The sequence below is a fragment of the Tursiops truncatus genome, chromosome 11 (genome assembly GCF_011762595.2).
Source record: "Tursiops truncatus isolate mTurTru1 chromosome 11, mTurTru1.mat.Y, whole genome shotgun sequence".
Taxonomy (NCBI): domain Eukaryota; kingdom Metazoa; phylum Chordata; class Mammalia; order Artiodactyla; family Delphinidae; genus Tursiops; species Tursiops truncatus.
In genome coordinates, this window is record NC_047044.1 from 70,698,292 (window position 1) to 70,720,421 (window position 22,130).

The window sequence follows — 22,130 nt, forward strand, 5'->3', positions numbered from 1 at the left end:
TCAGTACTATATTTTTAAATGAACAAGTGATATTCAATAATTGAAATATTGCCAGAATTAAATAAAATATAAAAACATGATTTAAAAAACCAAAAAATTATATACTGACATATTTGCTAGTGCAATTTGAATAACAGACAAACGCAGGCAGCAGTGTTCCTTCCTTCGAATTTGCTTTCCCCAATACCTGCCATCCCTGTTATGTTTTCATTCACTGAGCTTTAGGTTGGAAGAACCCCTCCTTCTGAGTGTTCTATTAGTGACCCCAGGAGCAATTACTAGCCATTAGGACTGGCTTCCAAAAGGTAGATCAGACCCATATGGTGTTTTACTCAAATTTGTGTGGTACATTTAGCAGTGAAGTGTGACTTTGAAGTTTGCTTTAAAAGAGAAGGAGGATGCAAGGGAAAGCTTCATAGATCTTTCTTAGGTTCAAAAGGCAGAATTAAGTTTAATAATTCAAAATACATTTCTTATCTGGGTTTTTTAATTATTTACAGAGTTAAATCGACTTGTCCATCTACAAAGTGCTAAAAATGTGTCTTTGATACTTTTACTCACTGAAGTTGCATACTTAACCAGTGAGTATGTTTTATGCCGCTGATTGTTATTATGCTTCTTATATGGTGGAATGAAGCTGAAACTGAGCCCCTGAAGCCAGAGTATGGGCTCAGAGTCAGGGTCTGCTCTGGCTTCCCTGAGGGGCAACAACCTGAACCCCTGTGGCTAACATCCACAAAAGGAAGGAGTACAGTTGGTGATGACCAAAGTCTCTTACATTGTTATGACCTAATGTAATAATTATTTCTTAATTAGTCTTTCAGTGGTTTACTTTTCTCTTTTTTCAAGCCATGGGTCTCTTTTATCTTATTTCTCTTTTTTTGTCTTTTTCTCTCTCCTCCTCCTCCCCCCGCACCTCTCTCTTTCTTTCTCTTCTTTCCATCCCTCCCTCCCTTCCTTCCTTCCTTCATTTCTTTTTTTGAAATGTTTATTTACGTCAATCAACATAAAGTAACTTATTTTAAAGAACATAAAGAGGCTCCACATATGAAGTTTCAGCGTAACTTAGGGTAAGTTATACCTTCAAATCTATTTTCAGAGACTCTACTGCAGCTATAAGTAACTACTTGTATAAACTATGCTTGTTGCACTTTAGAAAATATTCAATATATAACATCAAGCAAATTCAAAAGTCTACTTTTTTAAAATAAAATCTCTGTTTAGCTCACTTCTTTTCTTCAAATGAGTAAAAACTGAGTGGTATTTGCTTTTCTTGCAAAACAAAACACAATTTGAAGAAATTATTAAAGACAATGGTGCCAAATTTATTAATGTTGGGCATTCTTATAATTAAGCACATCAAAATAGATATATAAAGAAAAAATATCACATGGTATAATGTTAAAATCATTCTCTACAAATTCCCAGTTGTTTATTTTTAAAGTATAAATTTGTTTCAGAAACTGAAAGACAGTAGATTCACTGTAGATGTACAGTTTTAGCTAGATCTGTTAGATTAAAAAGAAAGAAACTGGAATTACAGTTAACATATAGAAGGCACAAACATTGATACTGTATTGATAATTGTTCTATGAATCTATCTAATAAAAATTTAAGAATAAATGTTTCCATCCAGTTAAAAACAATCTTAACCTGACTGAAAACTTGTTTTGGCTTTTTAAAGTGGAAAGTTCTAGAAGAATTTTTTTGAAAGAGACAATTTGAAAACATAATATTATAATAGATACATATCAAACTTCAGAGTTCGTAGGACTTGAAAATCTTAAATACTCTACTGAGTTAATTCAAACTTTTATTAAAAATTGACTTCTAAAATTAGAATTAAAGTTTTCTTGACTAAATGTATGTTCTAAATAGGTCTTTAGGTTCCTAAATGATTGCCTTTCTAAAGAACAGACTGGAAGAAGAAGTGATCAATTTGCCCTTTAAATACACTGTAATTTAGGCAGCCCTATCAGTGCAACAAGTGTGTTCCTATGCAAGTTGTTATACTTGCGTTACTTCCCAGTCTTTTTCCTCTATTTTCATTTCTATACAACGATACCACTATGCTTAATTATAGGACTTGTATCATGTAAGCTTTCTTATTCTTAAAATACAGCCATTTAACCCTTTCAAAAATTGCATGGACTAGTTCTCCAAACCCTCCCACATATATAGCTTGTCTATTTCTTACCCTCAAAGAATAAAATAAATGCCATAAAGTCATCACTATAACAAAGGATAAGTTCTGTGCTCTTACTTAGTTTAAAATGAATGTGAAGGCACTTAGAACCTATAGTACAGATATAATGAGGCAGAGTACACATTAATATAAAAATTGTATTATAATAAAGAGGAAGTGGACCTAAAGCACTATGAATATTTATTGATTAATATCGCTACCAAAATCCTCAGGGCTAGCCATTTTTAGAAAGGTTCAGGAATACTACAATTAATATAAGGAGACCCATGAAAAAATTTTACCTGTTTTCCAGTCTCATGTACATGATTATGGTAATAGCAGGTGCAATGCAGACACATGGGGGGTGTTGGGATGTTAATAAGATGAAAAATAAAACACATACCATAAAATTCCGCTGGTAATGAATGTTCTCTTTGTTAAAGTCGATCACATAGCCATTGAAGGACCAAACAAATGTGAGATCCAGTGCAGGATCAAAGGAAGCGGCACACTGCATGGTTGCATTTTCTCCAACAGTGATATCGGCATTAATTGGAGCCAATATAATTCGTGTGGGATCTATACATTTTTAAATAAAGGAGTAAACCACAATTCAAAAAAATATGAGACACCATATTATGTAGTACATTAAAAAATAAAAATCAATATAGTTGAAATCTCTGTGCAAAACAATAAGATGTTTACAAATTTAAATTCCAAGAATAGTTTCATCAAACAAGAGATTTGCACAGAAGCCTTTTGAAATGGAAACATCAAAACGTGGATTGTCTTATAAGCTTAGTGCTGAATCATGTCTTATAGTACATTAGAAATTAAGCACTGTCAAACTTAAAAAAAAAAAGTAAAGTTAATCAAATGGTTTCCTACCTGTGATAACAAGAGTCCCAGTGCTATTAGCCTTCCCTTTATTATTTTCTACAAAGCATGTATAGACACCTCCATCATTCCTTGTAATGTTATTGATTTCCAAGCTGCCATCTTCCCAAATGACTATTCTATTGAAATGAAAGAAATACATATTTCACAAAATTAATTTAATGAAATACGTTACTATTCTATGTCTTAGATTAAAAACACTAACATCTTAGTATCATTAAAGTTTTACATAAATTGCTTGACAGAGACTTTTTTCAAGATGAAACATTCTAGCCTTTGTTTAGAATATTCTTTCTCAGCATCAAGTTTTTTTGGAAAACCACCTTCATCTTTTTCTTGGACTTATCACAGTAATCTCGAACTGTCCTCCTGCTGCCAACCTTGCCTCTACACAGTTTCTTTTCCCACATGTCAGCCAGACATGAAGACATACACCACATAAGTAATACAATGTCACTCTTTGGCTCAGTGATGTCACTCTACAGCTCAGAAGCCTCCAGTGAGTTTTCCATCTCATGCATAGTAAAAGCCACAGCCCTTGGTTTGCCCTTTTAGGCCCTGGTCGTTTTCACAATCTGTTTCTCACAACCTTCAGGGTTTTGCACAGTGGCACCTTCAGTAAAGCTTTGTCTGATAAATTCTAGTTAGTATGGCATGCACACACCCACCCATGGCACTGCTGCTGTCCTGGCATTCCCCATGATATCCCTCTTCCCAGATTTTTCTTCCTAACACATATTTCATCAGACATACTTCAGCTTTACTTGTTAATCTATCCTTGCATTAGATGGTAGCATCCTGATGTCAGGAATTTGTATCTGCTTTGTTTGTGGCCCCATCTCAAGGTAACATATTCATTAACGTATACAATCATTAGGAAAAAACAAAAAACTATGTTCCAGGAATTCCTTAAGGAGTGAGACATGAAACAATGAGTAGGCACTCGATCAACCTGTTTTTGAATGTATGAACTACATAGAGTTTAACTGAAGCAGTGGCTCTCTACATGCCACCATAAAATGACTTTTAAACCACTGTGAGACAGACTTAGATCAGTCATAGGCCTGAAAAAAGTGAGCCCAGATCTTCCAGGAATGTGACCCCAGGACTTCAGCCTTGGTAGTTAGAATAGACTGTCATTTCCACAGCCACAGAGGAATACAAACATATTTTAATTTTAGGAAATTTCAAAGGATGATACTGTAAAACCTACCTTAGTAAAAGCTTCTGTAACAGATTACTTTTAGGAAATTCTTCTATGAACAGAAACTAAATCTTTCATACTAATAGAACTTAAATGTATTCCCTCTGCCTGTCTGCCTCTTCCTTGGAGTCAGGAGACCGAAAACTCATTATTTGTAACCTTATTATACCTAACTCTTACATATAATTTATATTACATTAATATTACATATATTATGATATATTACATATAATTTATATATTTATTATATAACTTTACTATATAATGCCTTGCACTTACATTCAATATTGGATTGCCTGTCATTGGATTTTATTTTATTTTTAAATTTTTGATATTCTTTTCCATTATGGTTTACTACAGAATATTGACTATCCCGTGCTTTACAGTAGGACCTTATTGTGTATCCATCCTATATATAATACTTTGCATCTGCTGATCCCAAACTCCCCATCCATCCCCCCACATCTCCTTCCGCCTTGGCAACCACAAGTCTGTTCTCTATGTCTGTGAATGTGTTTCTGTTCTGTAAATAAGTTCATTTGTGTCATAGTTTCGATTTCACATACAAGTGACATTATATAGTATCTTTCTCTTTTTCACTTATTTCATTTAGTATGATAATCTCTAGGCCCATCCATATTACTGCAAATGGCATTATTTCATTCTTCTGTATGGCTGAGTAATATTCCATTGTATATATATATACTACATCTTTATCCATTTATCTGTCAATGGACATTTAGCTTGCTTCCATGTCTTGGCTATTGTAAATAATGCTGTATGAACATTGGGGTGCATGTATCTTTTCAAATTATAGTTTTGTCTGGATATATGCTCAGGATTGGGATTGCTGCATCATACGGAAACTCTATTTTTAGTTTTTTGAGGAACCTCCACACCCTCAAAAGGGTGGAGTTTTGCCACGCTTTTGGGTGTGGCAAAGGGTGTAGGAGGGTTGCCTTTTCTCCACACCCTCTCCAGCATTTACTATTTGTAGAGTTTTTAAATGGCTATTCTGATCAGTGTAAGTGGTACCTCATTGTAGTTTTGATTTGCATTCCTCTAATAATTAGCAATGCTGAGCATCTTTTCATTTGCCTATTGGCCATCTGTATGTCTTCTTTGGAGAAATGTCTATTTAGATCTGATTTTTACTTTCCTTAAATATATAATTTCCAAAACCTTAATTTATCTCTGAAGCTTTGTACAAACACATGCCAACAATTCTCCATATATTCCATTTTAAGAGCAGAGCTTCATAAAGGACAATTACTACATACATACTTTATTAATAAAAATCTCCATATAAGAAAACACCAAAAATTTCACCAATAATATATTCCATAATTTCCTTGCTCGTCTTTAACTCTCCAGTTCCAACTTAAGCTCATTTCAGAATACTTTTTACTTATTGAAGAAATAATGTAATAGCATAATATAAACATAAACATAAAAGTAATTATTTGATATTGTGGAAGCTATGCCAATGTCCCTCTATGTTCTCTCACTGTGAGGAGTGTAACTGATCCACAGCTCTAGCTGCTGCACTCAGAAATCCATCACTGTGTTTGAGCCAAAACAACACTTTCCACAGGTTGCTCTCAGCCAATGACTGAGTCCAGGAGGAATTTTAAGGCTGCATATTCCAGGTAGACATCAGGCTCCTCTGATGGGCATTTTTAGCTGGAACGCTTTCCAGTGGTCTTACCACACTCTATTAAATCTGCACGGCAGTCCATTTCTACCCAGCCTTTCTTCCTTCCTTCCCTTTCCCCTTCATTTGGAAGCAGACCTGAATCTCAGATGGCTGTCCCAGGCTTCACCAAGAGTCTTCTGTTTTCCTTCCTAGGCATTGCCATTAATAAATCTCTTACATGGCTAATCCCGCATTGTCATCTGCTTCTCATAGAACTCATATTAACACAGTACTAACATTAATGTGTCTCATTTTTTCTCACTAAGCTCTAGTGTAAGTCCTTAGCCAATTTTCCACCCCACCCCATTTAATTATTTTGTACGTAAAGCAATGAAAATTATCATCAAGTTGCAATGGAAACAACAATAGCAACAATTAATCTTTCTAAAACCCACATTATATTCTTAGTTTTCTCACGTATATTAGCTCTCAATTGATCATTGTCATCTTTAAAGGGTATACTTCCTTGTGTTGTTCAGCTCACCTACACTTTCAGGTACTTTGTCCATGACATTAAAATTAATTTCAGTAAGAGTATTTAGGGAACTTGATGTTTTTGAATAATGATCCATATTCTAAAGTCAATGTAGTTAAATTATCAGAATCTTATCCTTATTTTCAGATTAGATCATATAGATAAACAGTCAAACAAGCCAGGAACCATCTGGTCTTTAATAAAGTAGTCACTTATTGTTGCCAAAATTATTCCAGTATAACCTCCATCTTATTTGTTAATGTTTAAAGCACACCAACTCTGGGGTAGAAAAGAATCTTGGAGAGACTCTCATATAAAAGGCTCAGATAAAGACCATTTTAGAGTTGATAGCAGTCCATTGGTTATAAATGAACAACTACAAAGAAATTCTGTTGGAGAATGCATATCATTTTAACCTTAAATAAAATCATACAATTGAGAACTTAATTACAACTTATCAAGATTTATGTTTCCTCTCTCCTGATTGCAAGTACTGCATATGCCATTTTACAAACCATTTACCAGGCACAGAGATAACTTAGTAATGTGGAACAGTTTTTAGGTAATTATATTAATCAGAATGAGATTATAGTTATGCTCAAAGACAGTTATTCAGTTACTCCTTAATATTATTTTCAACAGAAATGTTTCTCTAAAAGTAATTATTAGTTTAACTTTTCTTAATACATACTATTTTATAACATTCAAACTTATTTTTACATGAAATACCAAATCTATAATAAAGAGATACTTAAATAATCTGAGCTACTAGTGGGTTAACATAGTGAGCAAAAATTAGATTTATAGACTCTTTCATCAAAAGGTCATACAATTTGATTCAAATACTTTAAAAATATTGACAGGACTAGAATAATAAGATTTTAGGAGCTAGACTTTTCTTTTTTTGAACACATGTTTGTATTTAGGAAAAACAAATCCATGAAGCATGGTTCTGAGAAATTTGTGGTTGCAGAGGCCCATGGCATGAGTCCTCATCAGAATCAGAGCAAGATTCTTTTCATTAAGGAGAGAGAGCTAATAGTGCAGCCAACAGGAAATGCTATGCTCTAGGCTGTTGCAGTAGTGAATACCTAAAATTGGAACTACCTTATGATCATGGTCTGCATCACTCATTATCTGACTGCTAAAGCTTCAACCCTGTATTGCACAGATTGACTTTTCCTTTAACACTGATTCTTCTAGTATCATTTTGTTAAAGTGTTAATAAATCTTAGTCAGACATATTACCTGTAGAATTTAATGTATTCAGGGAAGCAGCTGCTGTCCTTGCACACCCCTCCCCAACCACAGCTTTGTCTCATGCACAACCATACTTGTGATTATCCTAGTAAGAAAACTGTGTTGCCATGTGTTCATTCCATATCAGCATGGCACAAGTTCAAGTTCTGGCTTGGAGATTACTGATACATTTTCAGAAGGCCACTTTAACCTTTCCAGGCTTTAGATACATCAAAACAGAGATGACACTCACCTTACATTCTTTATTGGATTACTGTAAAGATTTATCTTTTATACTTTTGCTAGAATATTTTTTTAAAGGCAAAAACTACTTTTTTCCTCCCCTATTTAAGCCTTTAGACAGATTTCTACTACTCTTAGATGAAGCCACAGAAAATGTTGTTACTAATGACCTGGCTTACTATGTGTCATCCCTTAAAACTGTTCTCCATTTTATTCTAAAGACAGCCATGTTGGTTTTAGTTCTTACATTCCTTATACATCCTCTGCTCTCTGCCTTAGGGCCTTTGCACATGCTGTGCTCCCTGCTTGAAATATGCTGCTCCCCAACCTTCATATCCCAATTCTCCTATTTCCCAACATTCCTTCTCCCCATAGATAGTTAGGAAGATTAGAAGTTCCTGTTCACTTCAGAAGAGGGAAGAGGTGATTTGTACTTTAAAATCACCTTTTATTTCCCTACCGAAATATTTAATAGGCTAATTGCATAAAATTAAATCAAATATGAATGGCTATAGAAGCCCTTGTTAGGGGAAAAATTATAAAGACCCTATTTTATTTCCCACTGTTAATTAGTTTTGTGGCCTTGGGCAATTTGTCACAAATCTCTGAGCCTCAATTTTTAAAATTCCTTATAAACTCTAGAAGTCTAAAAATTGAATTCTGTTTATAATAGATACTGACAGTGATGGGTATTTCTGTTTACCTTAGAGCTGTGATATCTTCTGGGGAGAAAAGTTAGAACAAAAATTATTTACGCTATGAATATGAAAACAAGTTCTCTACAAAGTAAACTTTCCCAAGTACTGAGTTGCAATCGGATTTCTAGTTTCTGGACTGACCTGCTGCTATTGACAAGCCACTCTGTACCTTTACTCCATAAAAATTTTGGTTTGGGTGCAGCTTTAGGTTTGCATTCAATTATAACTCTTCCTCCTTTAGCAGCCAGGATCTTTTTCTTCATAGGATTCATTTCAAAAGTTGGAGCCAAAGCTAAAAGAAAGTAAACTATTATTTGTCTCTTTTGCTAAAAAAAGAAACAGAAGTTTCTTCTATACTATAGCATCTTTTATTCCCTTTTGATTAATAATCAATAGAAAAGATTAATCTCACCAAATGTTATCAGCAATGACCAACAGACATTCCATGCCTAATAATAATAATTGTTTTCTTTTATTTAAAATTTTATTGAGGTATATTTTACTTACCAAAATTTACCCATTTTAAATGTATAATTCTTGGTGATAACTGAATTAATTATTACACATTTAAGTTGTAATCAAATGCTGTATGAATATTTACCTTGAAGGTAATACCTAATTCAAGTGTCTTGACTCAGTTGCGCAAGGGAAGTTAAGTGAAAGGATAGAGGAAATTGAGCAATTATTAATATTGGCACATATTCATAATCCGTAATCATAGTCACACTTTGAATGAACTGTCCCCAGCTTACGGATGAAAGAACTGATATCTATTAAGATTCTATAATTTGCCAAATGTGCCACAGGCAGTAAGGTATAAAATGGGATTTACATTTGAATCTAGATCTGTCTGATTTGCAAGCATGCTCTTTTCAGTAAACAATATGACTCCTCCTTCATTATACAAACATTTATTGAGTACCAACTGCATGCAGACACTATGAGATGCCTTAATAAACAGAGAGACCCCTGCCTTCAGGACCAACCTACAAACAGTTATGGGAATGATGTTTTCAATTAATTGAGAAGTACATAATGCACCTGTAGCTCATCCTTACTTCAAAGTACAGATCAATAATTATGAAAACAGGCTATAGAGTCTCAAAAAATATTACTCTCTTGATGATATGCTCTAATTTTCTTTAGTGTCCCCACATCTAGCTCATTTCTCAATCTCTTTGTCATTTTGCAGACTCCAGGGGGATTCCATCTTTTTATTTCCACACATCCCAATCATCTATAAAACTGTCCTTTCTGGGGGCTTTTCTAGGCCTAAGTATATCTTTATCCAGGTCTTGACCCTTCATCATCTAGTCCCATGATTCTCAAATTTTATTTGTGCATCATAATCATCTGAGGATCTTGGTAAAATGCTATTTAATAGATCTGGGGTGGACCTGAGATTCAGCACTTCTAACAAGCTCTGAAGAACACACTTTTTATAAAAATGATTTAGGTTATCCCATTGTTTTTTAGTCTGAGTTTTTATAATTGGAAATAAATAAGTAAACAACCAACCTGTGTTGTACACCTAACACAGCATGTGGTATTTTGTATAGGCTAAATAAATATTGTGGGTGACATATTGCTTATAAAATATGAGAGAAATTTTCATCAGATTATATTTAGAAAGTCTAAATTTATCTAGAAAATAAGACTTTTTTCTGAATCTGTTCAGTCTTAATAAAATCGTTGATTTGGTGCAGTCATTTAAATGACCCATGCTTACCTAATGTTTGAATTTCTAGTGACAGAATCTAGACCATGTTCATGTATACATACATATATATATTTTTTTTCTTTTGTTCTTTATTGAGCCTATTACAGACTAGTATCTGGTGCACAGTAAGCACTCAATAATCATTTGGTGGATGAATAAATGAATTAATTAAATAACTCAGGAAAGAAGAGAGAGAAACACTGTTCCTAAAGGTAATAAACAAAAATAGATTGAAACAAATATAAAGATGGTCAGGAATTAATCTCAGTCTCAAAATGATCAATTTGCTTAATTACTGCCTTAATAGATTAATGATTGCAAGATTTAGGTTTGAAGACAGAAAGATCTTTCAGTCTGAGCTGTTAAATTTTCATTTTCTCTTGTAATATATAACAATTAACAAGAAATTTTGGTCGAGTAAGGGAAGATGGCGGAAGAGTAAGACGCGGAGATCACCTTCCTCTCCACAGATACACCAGAAATACATCTACACGTGGAACAACTCCTGCAGAACACCTACTGAAGGCTGGCAGAAGACCTCAGACCTCCCAAAAGGCAAGAAACTCCCCACGTACCTGGGTAGGGCAAAAGGAAAAAAGAATAAACAGAGACAAAAGAATAGGGACGGCACCTGCACCAGTGGGAGGGAGCTGTGAAGGAGGAAAAGTTTCCACACACTAGGAAGCCCCTTCGCGGGCGGAGACTGCGGGAGGCGGAGGGGGGAGCTTCGAAGCCGCGGAGGAGTGCACAGCAACGGGTGCGGAGGGCAAAGCGGGGAGATTCCCGCACAGAGGATCGGTGCCGACCGGCACTCACCAGCCCGAGAGGCTTGTCTGCTCACCCGCCGGGACGGGCGGGGCTGCGAGCTGAGGCTCTGAGGCTAGGGTTTCGGTTTCGGACGGAGCGCAGGGAGAGGACTGGGGTTGGCGGCTTGAACATAGCCTGAAGGGGTTAGTGCACCACAGCTAGCCGGGAGGGAGTCCGGGGAAAAGCCTGCACCTGCCGAAGAGGCAAGAGACTTTTTCTTCCCTCTTTGTTTCCTGGTGCGTGAGGAGAGGGGTTTAAGAACGCTGCTTAAAGGAACTCCAGAGACGGGCGCGAGCCGCGGCTAAAAGCGCGAACCCCAGTGACGGGCGCGAGCCGCGGCTGAAAGCGCGGACCCCAGAGACGGGCGCGAGCCGCGGCTGAAAGCGCGGACCCCAGAGACGGGCGCGAGCCGCGGCTGAAAGCGCGGACCCCAGAGACGGGCGCGAGCCGCGGCTGAAAGCGCGGACCCCAGAGACGGGCGCGAGCCGCGGCTGAGGGCGCGGACCCCAGAGACGGGCGCGAGCCGCGGCTGAGGGCGCGGACCCCAGAGACGGGCGCGAGCCGCGGCTGAGGGCGCTGACTCCAGAGACGGGCGCAAGCCGCGGCTGGAGGCGCGGACCCCAAGGCGGGCGGGAGACGTTGGGGCTGCTGCTGCCGCCACCAAGGGGCCTGTGTGCGAGCGCAGGTCGCTCTCCACTCCCCTCTTCCGCGGAGCCTGTGCAGCCCGCCACTGCCGGGTTCCCGGGATCCGGAGACGACTTCCCCGGGAGAGCGCACGGCGGGCCTCGGGCTGGTGCAGAGTCACGCCGGACTTTGCCGCCGCAGGCCCGCCCCGCATTCCGTGCCCCTCCCTCCCTGCCGCCGGCCTCCGTACGCCAGAACCCCCGAATCAGCGGCTCCTTTAACCCCGTCCTGTCTGAGCAAAAAACAGACGCCCTCCAGCGACCTACACGCAGAGGCAGGGCCAAATCCAAAGCTGAGCCCCTGTGAGCTGTGAGAACAAAGAAGAGAAAGGGAAATCTCTCCCAGCAGCCTCAGAAGCAGCGGATTAAAGCTCCACAATCAACTTGATGTACCCTGCATCTGTGGAATACATGAATAGACAGCCAACCATCCCAAATTAAGGAGGTGGACTTTGGGAGCAAGATCTATGATTTTTCTCCCTATTCCTCTTTTTGTGAATGTGTATGTGTATGCTTCTGTGTGAGATCTTGTCTGTATAGTCTTGCTTCCACCATTTGTCCTAGGTTCTATCCGTCCATGGTTTTTTCTTAAAATTTTTTTTCTTAATAATCAATTTTAATTTTAAGAACGTTATTATACTTTACCTTCGTCCTTTCTTTCTTTCTTTCTTTCTTTCCTTCCTTCCTTCCCTCCTTTAGACAACGAATCATCCCAAATTGAGGAGGTGGTCTCTGACAGCAAGATTTATGATTTTTCCCCCTTTACCTCTTTTTGTGAGGGTGTATGTGTACGCTTCTGTGTAAGACTTTGTCTGTATAGCTTTGCTTCCAACATTTGTCCTAAGGTTCTATCCGTCCCTTTTTTTTTTTCTAATTAAGAATTTTTTAATTCAATAACTTTATTATACTCTATTTTATTTTTACTGTATCTTCCTTCTGTTTTCCCTTCTTTCCCTCCTTCCTTCCTTCCTCCCTCCCTCCTTTCGTTCCTTCTTGCCTTCTTTCCTTCCTTGCTTCTTTCTTTCTTCCTTCCTTCCTTCCTTCCTTCCCTCCTTCCTTCCCTCCTTTAGACAACGAATCATCCCAAATTGAGGAGGTGGTCTCTGACAGCAAGATTTATGATTTTTCCCCCTTTACCTCTTTTTGTGAGGGTGTATGTGTACGCTTCTGTGTAAGACTTTGTCTGTACAGCTTTGCTTCCAACATTTGTCCTAAGGTTCTATCCGTCCTTTTTTTTTTTTTCTAATTAAGAATTTTTTAATTCAATAACTTTATTATACTTTATTTTATTTTTACTGTATCTTCTTTCTTTTTGTTTTTCCTTCTTTCCCTCCTTCCTTCCTCCCTCCCTCCCTCCCTCCTTTCGTTCCTTCTTGCCTTCTTTCCTTCTTTGCTTCTTTCTTTCTTTCTTCCTTCCTTCCTTCCTTCCTTCCCTCCTTCCTTCCCTCCTTTCCTTCTTTCTTTCCTCATACGTCTACTAATTCCCTCTACTTTTTCTCCCTTTTATTCTGAGCCGTGTGGATGAAAGGCTCTTGGTGCTCCAGCCAGGAGGCAGGGCTCTGCCTCTGAGGTAGGAGAGCCAACTTCAAGACACTGGTTCACAAGAGACCTCCCAGCTCCAGATAATATCAAACGGCGAAAATCTCCCAGAGACCTCCATCTTAACACCAGCACCCAGCTTCACTCAACGACCAGCAAGCCACAGTGCTGGACAACCTGTGCCAAACAACTAGCAAAACAGGAACACAACCCCACCCATTAGCAGAGAGGCTGCCTAAAATCATAATAAGGCCACAGACACCCCAAAACACACCACCAGACGTGAACCTGCCCACTAGAGAGACAAGATCCAGCCTCTTCCACCACAACACAGGCACTAGTCCCCTCCACCAGGAAGCCTACACAACCCACTGAACCAACCTTAGCCACTGGAGACAGACATCAAAAACAGGAGGAACTACGAACCTGCAGCCTGCAAAAAGGAGACCCCAAACACAGTAAGATAAGCAAAATGAGAAAACAGAAAAACACACAGCAGATAAAGGAGCAAGATAAAAATGCACCAGACCTAACAAATGAAGAGGAAATAGGCAGTCTACCTGAAAAAGAATTCAGAATAATGATAGTAAGGTTGATCCGAAATCTTGGAGATAGAATGGACAATAGAATGGACAAAATGCAAGAATCAGTTAACAAGGACCTAGAAGAACTAAAGATGAAACAAGCAACGATGAACAACACAATAAATGAAATTAAAAATACTCTAGATGGGATCAATAGCAGAATAACTGAGGCAGAAGAACGGATAAGTGACCTGGAAGATAAAATAGTGGAAATAACTACTGCAGAGCAGAATAAAGAAAAAAGAATGAAAAGAACTGAGGACAGTCTCAGAGACCTCTGGGACAACATTAAATGCACCAACATTCGAATTATAGGGGTTCCAGAAGAAGAAGAGAAAAAGAAAGGGACTGAGAAAATATTTGAAGAGATTATAGTTGAAAACTTCCCTAATATGGGAAAGGAAATAGTTAATCAAGTCCAGGAAGCACAGAGAGTCCCATACAGGATAAATACAAGGAGAAATACGCCAAGACACATATTAATCAAACTGTCAAAAATTAAATACAAAGAAAGCATATTAAAAGCAGCAAGGGAAAAACAACAAATAACACATAAGGGAATCCCCATAAGGTTAACAGCTGATCTTTCAGCAGAAACCCTACAAGCCAGAAGGGAGTGGCAGGACATACTGAAAGTGATGAAGGAGAAAAACCTGCAACCAAGACTACTCTACCCAGCAAGGATCTCATTCAGATTTGATGGAGAAATTAAAACCTTTACAGACAAGCAAAAGCTGAGAGAGTTCAGCACCACCAAACCAGCTTTACAACAAATGCTAAAGGATCTTCTCTAGGCAAGAAACACAAGAGAAGGAAAAGACCTATAATAACGAACCCAAAACAATATAGAAAATGGGAATAGGAACATACATATCGATAATTACCTTAAATGTAAATGGACTAAATGCTCCCACCAAAAGACACAGATTAGCTGAATGGATACAAAAACAAGACCCTTACATATGCTGTCTACAAGAGACCCACTTCAGACCTAGAGACACAAACAGACTAAAAGTAAGGGGATGGAAAAAGATATTCCATGCAAATGGAAATCAAAAGAAAGCTGGAGTAGCAATTCTCATATCAGACAAAATAGACTTTAAAATAAGGACTATTAAAAGAGACAAAGAAGGACACTACATAATGATCAAGGGATCGATCCAAGAAGAAGATATAACAATTGTAAATATTTATGCACCCAACATAGGAGCACCTCAATACATAAGGCAAATACTAACAGCCATAAAAGGGGAAATTGACAGTAACACATTCATAGTAGGGGACTTAAACACCCCACTTTCACCCATGGACAGATCATCCAAAATGAAAATAAATAAGGAAACACAAGCTTTAAATGATACATTAAACAAGATGGACTTAATTGATATTTATAGGACACTCCATCCAAAAACAACAGAATACACATTTTTCTCAAGTGCTCACGGAACATTCTCCAGGATAGATCATATCTTGGGTCACAAATCAAGCCTTGGCAAATTTAAGAAAATTGAAATTGTATCAAGTATCTTTTCTGACCACAACGCCATGAGACTAGATATCAATTACAGGAAAAGATCTGTAAAAAATACAAACACATGGAGGCTAAACAATACACTACTTAATAATGAAGTGATCACTGAAGAAATCAAAGAGGAAATCAAAAAATACCTAGAAACAAATGACAATGGAGACACAACGACCCAAAACCTGTGGGATGCAGCAAAAGCAGTTCTAAGGGGGAAGTTTATAGCAATACAAGCCCACCTTAAGAAGCAGGAAACATCTAGAATAAACAACCTAACCTTGCACCTCAAGCAATTAGAGAAAGAAGAACAAAAAAACCCCAAAGCTAGCAGAAGGAAAGAAATCATAAAAATCAGATCAGAAATAAATGAAAAAGAAATGAAGGAAACAATAGCAAAGATCAATGAAACTAAAAGCTGGTTCTTTGAGAAGATAAACAAAATAGATAAACCACTAGCCAGACTTATCAAGAAAAAAAGGGAGAAGACTCAAATCAATAGAATTAGAAATGAAAAAGGAGAGGTAACAACTGACACTGCAGAAATAAAAGAGATCATGAGAGATTACTACAAGCAACTCTATGCCAATAAAATGGACAATCTGGAAGAAATGGACAAATTCTTAGAAATGCACAACCTGCCAAGACTGAATCAGGAAGAAATAGAAAATATGAACAGACCAATCACAAGCACTGAAATTGAAACTGTGATTAAAAATCTTCCAACAAAGAAAAGCCCAGGACCAGATGGCTTCACAGGCGAATTCTATCAAACATTTAGAGAAGAGCTAACACCTATCCTTCTCAAACTCTTCCAAAATATAGCAGAGGGAGGAACACTCCCAAACTCATTCTACGAGGCCACCATCACCTTGATACCAAAACCAGGCAAGGATGTCACAAAGAAAGAAAACTACAGACCAATATCACTGATGAACATAGATGCAAAAATCCTCAACAAAATACTAGCAAACAGAATCCAACAGCACATTAAAAGGATCATACACCATGATCAGGTGGGGTTTGTTCCAGGAATGCAAGGATTCTTCAATATACGCAAATCTATCAATGTGATAAACCATATTAACAAACTGAAGGAGAAAAACCATATGATCATCTCAATAGATGCAGAGAAAGCTTTTGACAAAATTCAACACCCATTTATGATAAAAACCCTGCAGAAAGTAGGCATAGAGGGAACTTTCCTCAACATAATAAAGGCCATATACGACAAGCCCACAGCAAACATCATCCTCAATGGTGAAAAACTGAAAGCATTTCCACTAAGATCAGGAACAAGACAAGGGTGCCCACTCTCACCACTCTTATTCAACATAGTTTTGGAAGTTTTAGCCACAGCAATCAGAGAAGAGAAGGAAATAAAAGGAATCCAAATCGGAAAAGAAGAAGTAAAGCTGTCACTGTTTGCAGATGACATGATCCTATACATAGAGAATCCTAAAGATGCTACCAGAAAACTACTAGAGCTAATCAATGAATTTGGTAAAGTGGCAGGATACAAAATTAATGCACAGAAATCTCTGGCATTCCTATATACTAATGATGAAAAATCTGAAAGTGAAATCAAGAAAACACTCCCATTTACCATTGCAACAAAAAGAATAAAATATCTAGGAATAAACCTACCTAAGGAGACAAAAGACCTGTATGCAGAAAACTATAAGACACTGATGAAAGAAATTAAAGATGATACAAATAGATGGAGACATATACCATGTTCTTGGATTGGAAGAATCAACATTGTGAAAATGACTCTACTACCCAAAGCAATCTATAGATTCAATGCCATCCCTATCAAACTACCACTGGCATTTTTCACAGAACTAGAACAAAAAATTTCGCAATTTGTATGGAAACACAAAAGACCCCGAATAGCCAAAGCAATCTTGAGAACAAAAAAAGGAACTGGAGGAATCAGGCTCCCTGACTTCAGACTATACTACAAAGCTACAGTTATCAAGACAGTATGGTACTGGCACAAAAACAGAAAGATAGATCAATGGAACAGGATAGAAAGCCCAGAGATAAACCCATGCACATATGGACACCTTATCTTTGATAAAGGTGGCAGGAATGTACAGTGGAAAAAGGACAGCCTCTTCAATAAATGGTGCTGGGAAAACTGGACAGGTACATGTAAAAGAATGAAATTAGAACACTCCCTAACACCATACACAAAAATAAGCTCAAAATGGATTAAGGACCTAAATATAAGGCCAGAAACTATCAAACTATTAGAGGAAAACATAGGCAGAACACTCTATGACATAAATCACAGCAAGATTCTTTCTGACCCACCCCCTAGAGTAATGGAAATAAAAACAAAAATAAACAAATGGGACCTAATGAAACTTCAAAGCTTTTGCACAGCAAAGGAAACCATAAACAAGACCAAAAGACAACCCTCAGAATGGGAGAAAATATTTGCAAATGAAGCAACTGACAAAGGATTAATCTCCAAAATTTACAAGCAGCTCATGCAGCTCAACAACAAAAAAACAAACAACCCAATCCAAAAATGGGCAGAAGACCTAAATAGACATTTCTCCAAAGAAGATATACAGACTGCCAACAAACACATGAAAGAATGCTCAACATCATTAATCATTAGAGAAATGCAAATCAAAACTACAATGAGATATCATCTCACACCAGTCAGAATGGCCATCATCAATAAATCTAGAAACAATAAATGCTGGAGAGGGTGTGGAGAAAAGGGAACCCTCTTGCACTGCTGGTGGGAATGTGAATTGGTTCAGCCACTATGGAGAACAGTATGGAGGTTCCTTAAAAAACTACAAATAGAACTACCATATGACCCAGCAATCCCACTACTGGGCATATACCCTGAGAAAACCGAAATTCAAAAAGAGTCATGTACCAAAATGTTCATCGCAGCTCTATTTACAATAGCCCGGAGATGGAAACAACCTAAGTGCCCATCATCGGATGAATGGATAAAGAAGATGTGGCACATATATACAATGGAATATTACTCAGCCATAAAAAGACACGAAATTGAGCTATTTGTAATGAGGTGGATAGACCTAGAGTCTGTCATACACAGTGAAGTAAGTCAGAAAGAAAAAGACAAATACAGTATGCTAACACATATATATGGAATTTAAGAAAAAAAAATGTCATGAAGAACCTAGGGGTAAGGCAGGAATAAAGACGCAGACCTCCTAGAGAACGGACTTGAGGTTATGGGGAGGGGGAAGGGTGAGCTGTGACGGGGCGAGAGAGAGTCATGGACATATACACACTAACAAACGTAGTAAGGTAGATAGCTAGTGGGAAGCAGCCGCATGGCACAGGGATATTGGCTCGGTGCTCTGTGACAGCCTGGAGGGGTGGGATAGGGAGGGTGGGAGGGAGGGAGACGCAAGAGGGAAGAGATATGGGAACATATGTATATGTATAACTGATTCACTTTGTTATAAAGCAGAAACTAACACACCATTGTAAAGTAATTATACCCCAATAAAGATGTTAAAAAATAAATAAATAAATAAATAAATAAATAAATAGACCCATGTCAAAACTAAAAAAAAAAAAAAAAAAAAAAAAAAAAAAAAAAAAAAAAAGAAATTTTAACAGAAAACAAAAGCATTTACATTTGGAAGGAATTGAAATTCACCTCATATCTTCTCTAAGAGTCAAAATGATTTTACTGCACTTCATACCAAAGTGATAGGGTATGAAGCCTAAGCCTAAATGTTTCCTTGATACCCAAAGAAACTAGATTAAATATATTAGCAAGGAATTTTGACTTTAGGGGGAAGAAATGGAATATGATACTCAGCATTATAAGAAGAGGCAGGAAAAGTTAAAATCAAGAAGGCCTCAACTCTTTTTAAAGATAGCTTTCTTTAATACTTTCCTATAACTGTCTCAGTGTCTTTCATGTTCTTTTAGTGTCACTCAATTTGCAGTGATACCAATGTTTTAAAAAATTTCCCTTTGGTGTCTCAAGAATAAAAGAGACTGCACTGAGTCATTGTTTTATCTTTTCAGTAATCATTTCTAGCAGAGAAATCCTGCCCACCTGATTCATTACTTACAATATTACTAAACTTGGTGACAGCCACTTCAAATAGTATGAAAAGGACATGATAGTATGAAAAGGACATGATACTTTTAATTAAAGTAGTTGTAATGAAAATAAAAAGAAAGTAAAAAATCTCAGAGATTTATGGGATAAAAATGAGAAATTTAATAGATGTAATGGGGGGAAAGTATGTAATGGGATTGTGTCATTCTTTAGAACAGTAAATATTTCAGGAGGAGATGATGTGAATGAGTGAGAAATAATGAATTCGGTTTCAGACATGCTGAGTTTGGGATATCTGTGAAGTTACCCAGATGACCATTTCTACCAAGAAGCTTTTATAGTGAGCTTGAAGCTGAGGATAAAATTCTGGGCCAGATGTGTAAATTAAGGTGTCCTTGATAGTTAATGGGCAAAGAAGAAGATATCATCCAGGTTTTTTTAAAAATTTAAAAATAATAATAATTGAGGAATAATATTATAAAATACATGAAAGAATGAGTAAGAAAATGGAATGCAACCAGAGGAATGGAACTCTAGAAGAGAGCAAGATTTCCAACTGAGCAGGGAAGGAGTAAAAAGGAAAATGAAGGCAATCAAGACAAAATAATCTGGGAGGTATCAGAGCATGGCATCACCAAGGACAAAAGAGAGGAGAATTAAAGAGGAAAGCATGACCAGAAAGAGAGGCAGCCTGAGGATATGCACACACACTCACACACACACATACACACACACACACACACACACACACACACACACACATACACATGCACACGAAGAAAGGTTGTCTGTTGAGGGCAGAGACAAAGGGATTGTTTTGGGACAAGATACATCGTCCTCTGGATAAAGAGTATCAAAAGGACAAGTGTAATAAAGATTCAGATAGTTTTGAAGAGGGATGGGAAGTTGAAATGTTTTATTTCAGTGGTTTTCAATTTTCATGGAGAAGTAAGAAAGTAATATGAAAGTAGGAGTGAGTGTGGGGTAAGGGGATTGAGGAATGTCTCGAAGGTTTTCAATAGCAATTTTAACCCAGAGACCCAGGGACTGATAAAGCTACCAAGTGCTAAACACTCATCTGAGGCTGGCTCACAGGCATTGCGGAAGCATCAGTCTTCACTATGTGATGTCCTGGCAGTGTTTAGCTGCCCAAACATAGGAGAGAACAAGACATAAAAATTGGCATGTGTAAAGTTTGCTTTACCATTAAAAAAGCCTTAAAAACCTTTATACTCCATGTTGCCTCCAATTTATTTACTGTTCATGAATGAAAGTAAAATAATAATATCATTCTATTTCAAACCACATTTTAGAAATGTTTAACTTCTAATTCAAGAAAGTAATGTGAAATTAAATATAATCTGTGTATAATGAAGGATCATTTTAACATGTTGCTTTCTTGCTGATTGTTAACAGAAACCAGAAATAATACTGACCCAAGATCTTCAACTCCGCGTTTGCATAAATGGCTCCATGTGTATTTTCAGCTATGCACTGATACATGCCAGCATTTTCAAAGGTCACGTCATACAGTCTCAATTCCCCTCTATGATACTGGAAAGAACACAAAGTGAAACACATTTTCTTGATAGACTTTAATAGAAATGGTTTCATTTGGGTTTGGGCTTGGTTGTCTTTCCATTTAGGTACATTATTTTTGCCCCCACTGTTAACTAAGTCTAGTGGAGTGGGGTTTTCATGGTATGGGGAAGTAAAACCCACTTACCATGCCCAGTGGCTCTTGTTCTATTCATCCTACAGAGAAGAGAGTCCACCTTTTTCCCTCTTGGCCCAGCTGTGAGATTACAGTGGGAAGGTAGAGAAGGACCCCACTGCTGCTACTTGTCCCCAGGGCTAAAGGTAGGACCTTCATTCTTACCTCTGTTTCTGTGGGGTCAGGGAAACAGTGGCAAGAAAAAGAGGACAATATCAGGTAGTAGAGATGGATGCATAGGAAGAGGGTGAAAAGTGGAACAAAGGAAACAATAAGGAGAGAGAGAGAGAAGGTAGACATAAGAAAATGTTTAAGCTGAAAAAAGACACTTTATGTTCACTTTCTGGTTTTTTCCTTTAAAGGAGACTTTTATATTTCAGGGACTAGATGCCCTTAATCTATTGACACTCCTGCTAACTTTATCCCAGGATCACCCAGAAATGTTACCGGAACATAGGCTCAAGAACTGCAAAGCACTTGAACATACATACCAAATATCCATTCTTCAGCCATCGGATGCTAGGGATGGGCTTCCCTGTGGCCACACAAGGCCAGTAGAGATCACTGCCTATATCCACCTCTGTGTCATTGATGTGTTCTACCCACTCAGGAAATGCTTAAAAGTAAAGGACATTGAAAATTGTCAAATGCAAGTCAACATTCATCATCATCTCAAGAGGACAAATATTACACTTAGTTGATCTTCCTCTAGAAAATACATCAAATACTCTGTGTGTCATAAAATCAATGATAGAGTCAGTGAAATTGTATTTCTACAGGTCAGCAGGTAAACTTTATCTTACAATATTACAGCACTAGGTAACTGTAATTAAATTCATAATTGTTTTT

The 22,130-nt window shown here is 37.5% G+C and overlaps 1 protein-coding gene across 4 annotated transcripts in view; it reads right to left on the minus strand.

Moving 5' to 3' along the window:
- CNTN1 (contactin 1) overlaps positions 1 to 22,130 on the minus strand; it is a 376,722-nt gene that overhangs the window by 120,097 nt on the left and 234,495 nt on the right. For all 4 annotated transcript variants that reach the window (XM_019934617.3, XM_073788827.1, XM_073788825.1 and 1 more), the window contains 5 exons: positions 21,773 to 21,897; positions 21,004 to 21,121; positions 8,779 to 8,929; positions 3,074 to 3,201; positions 2,589 to 2,764 (listed from right to left, as the gene is read on the minus strand). In XM_019934617.3, coding sequence (XP_019790176.1) covers positions 2,589 to 2,764; positions 3,074 to 3,201; positions 8,779 to 8,929; positions 21,004 to 21,121; positions 21,773 to 21,897 — 698 coding nt within the window. The remainder of the gene's footprint in view (positions 1 to 2,588; positions 2,765 to 3,073; positions 3,202 to 8,778; positions 8,930 to 21,003; positions 21,122 to 21,772; positions 21,898 to 22,130) is intronic.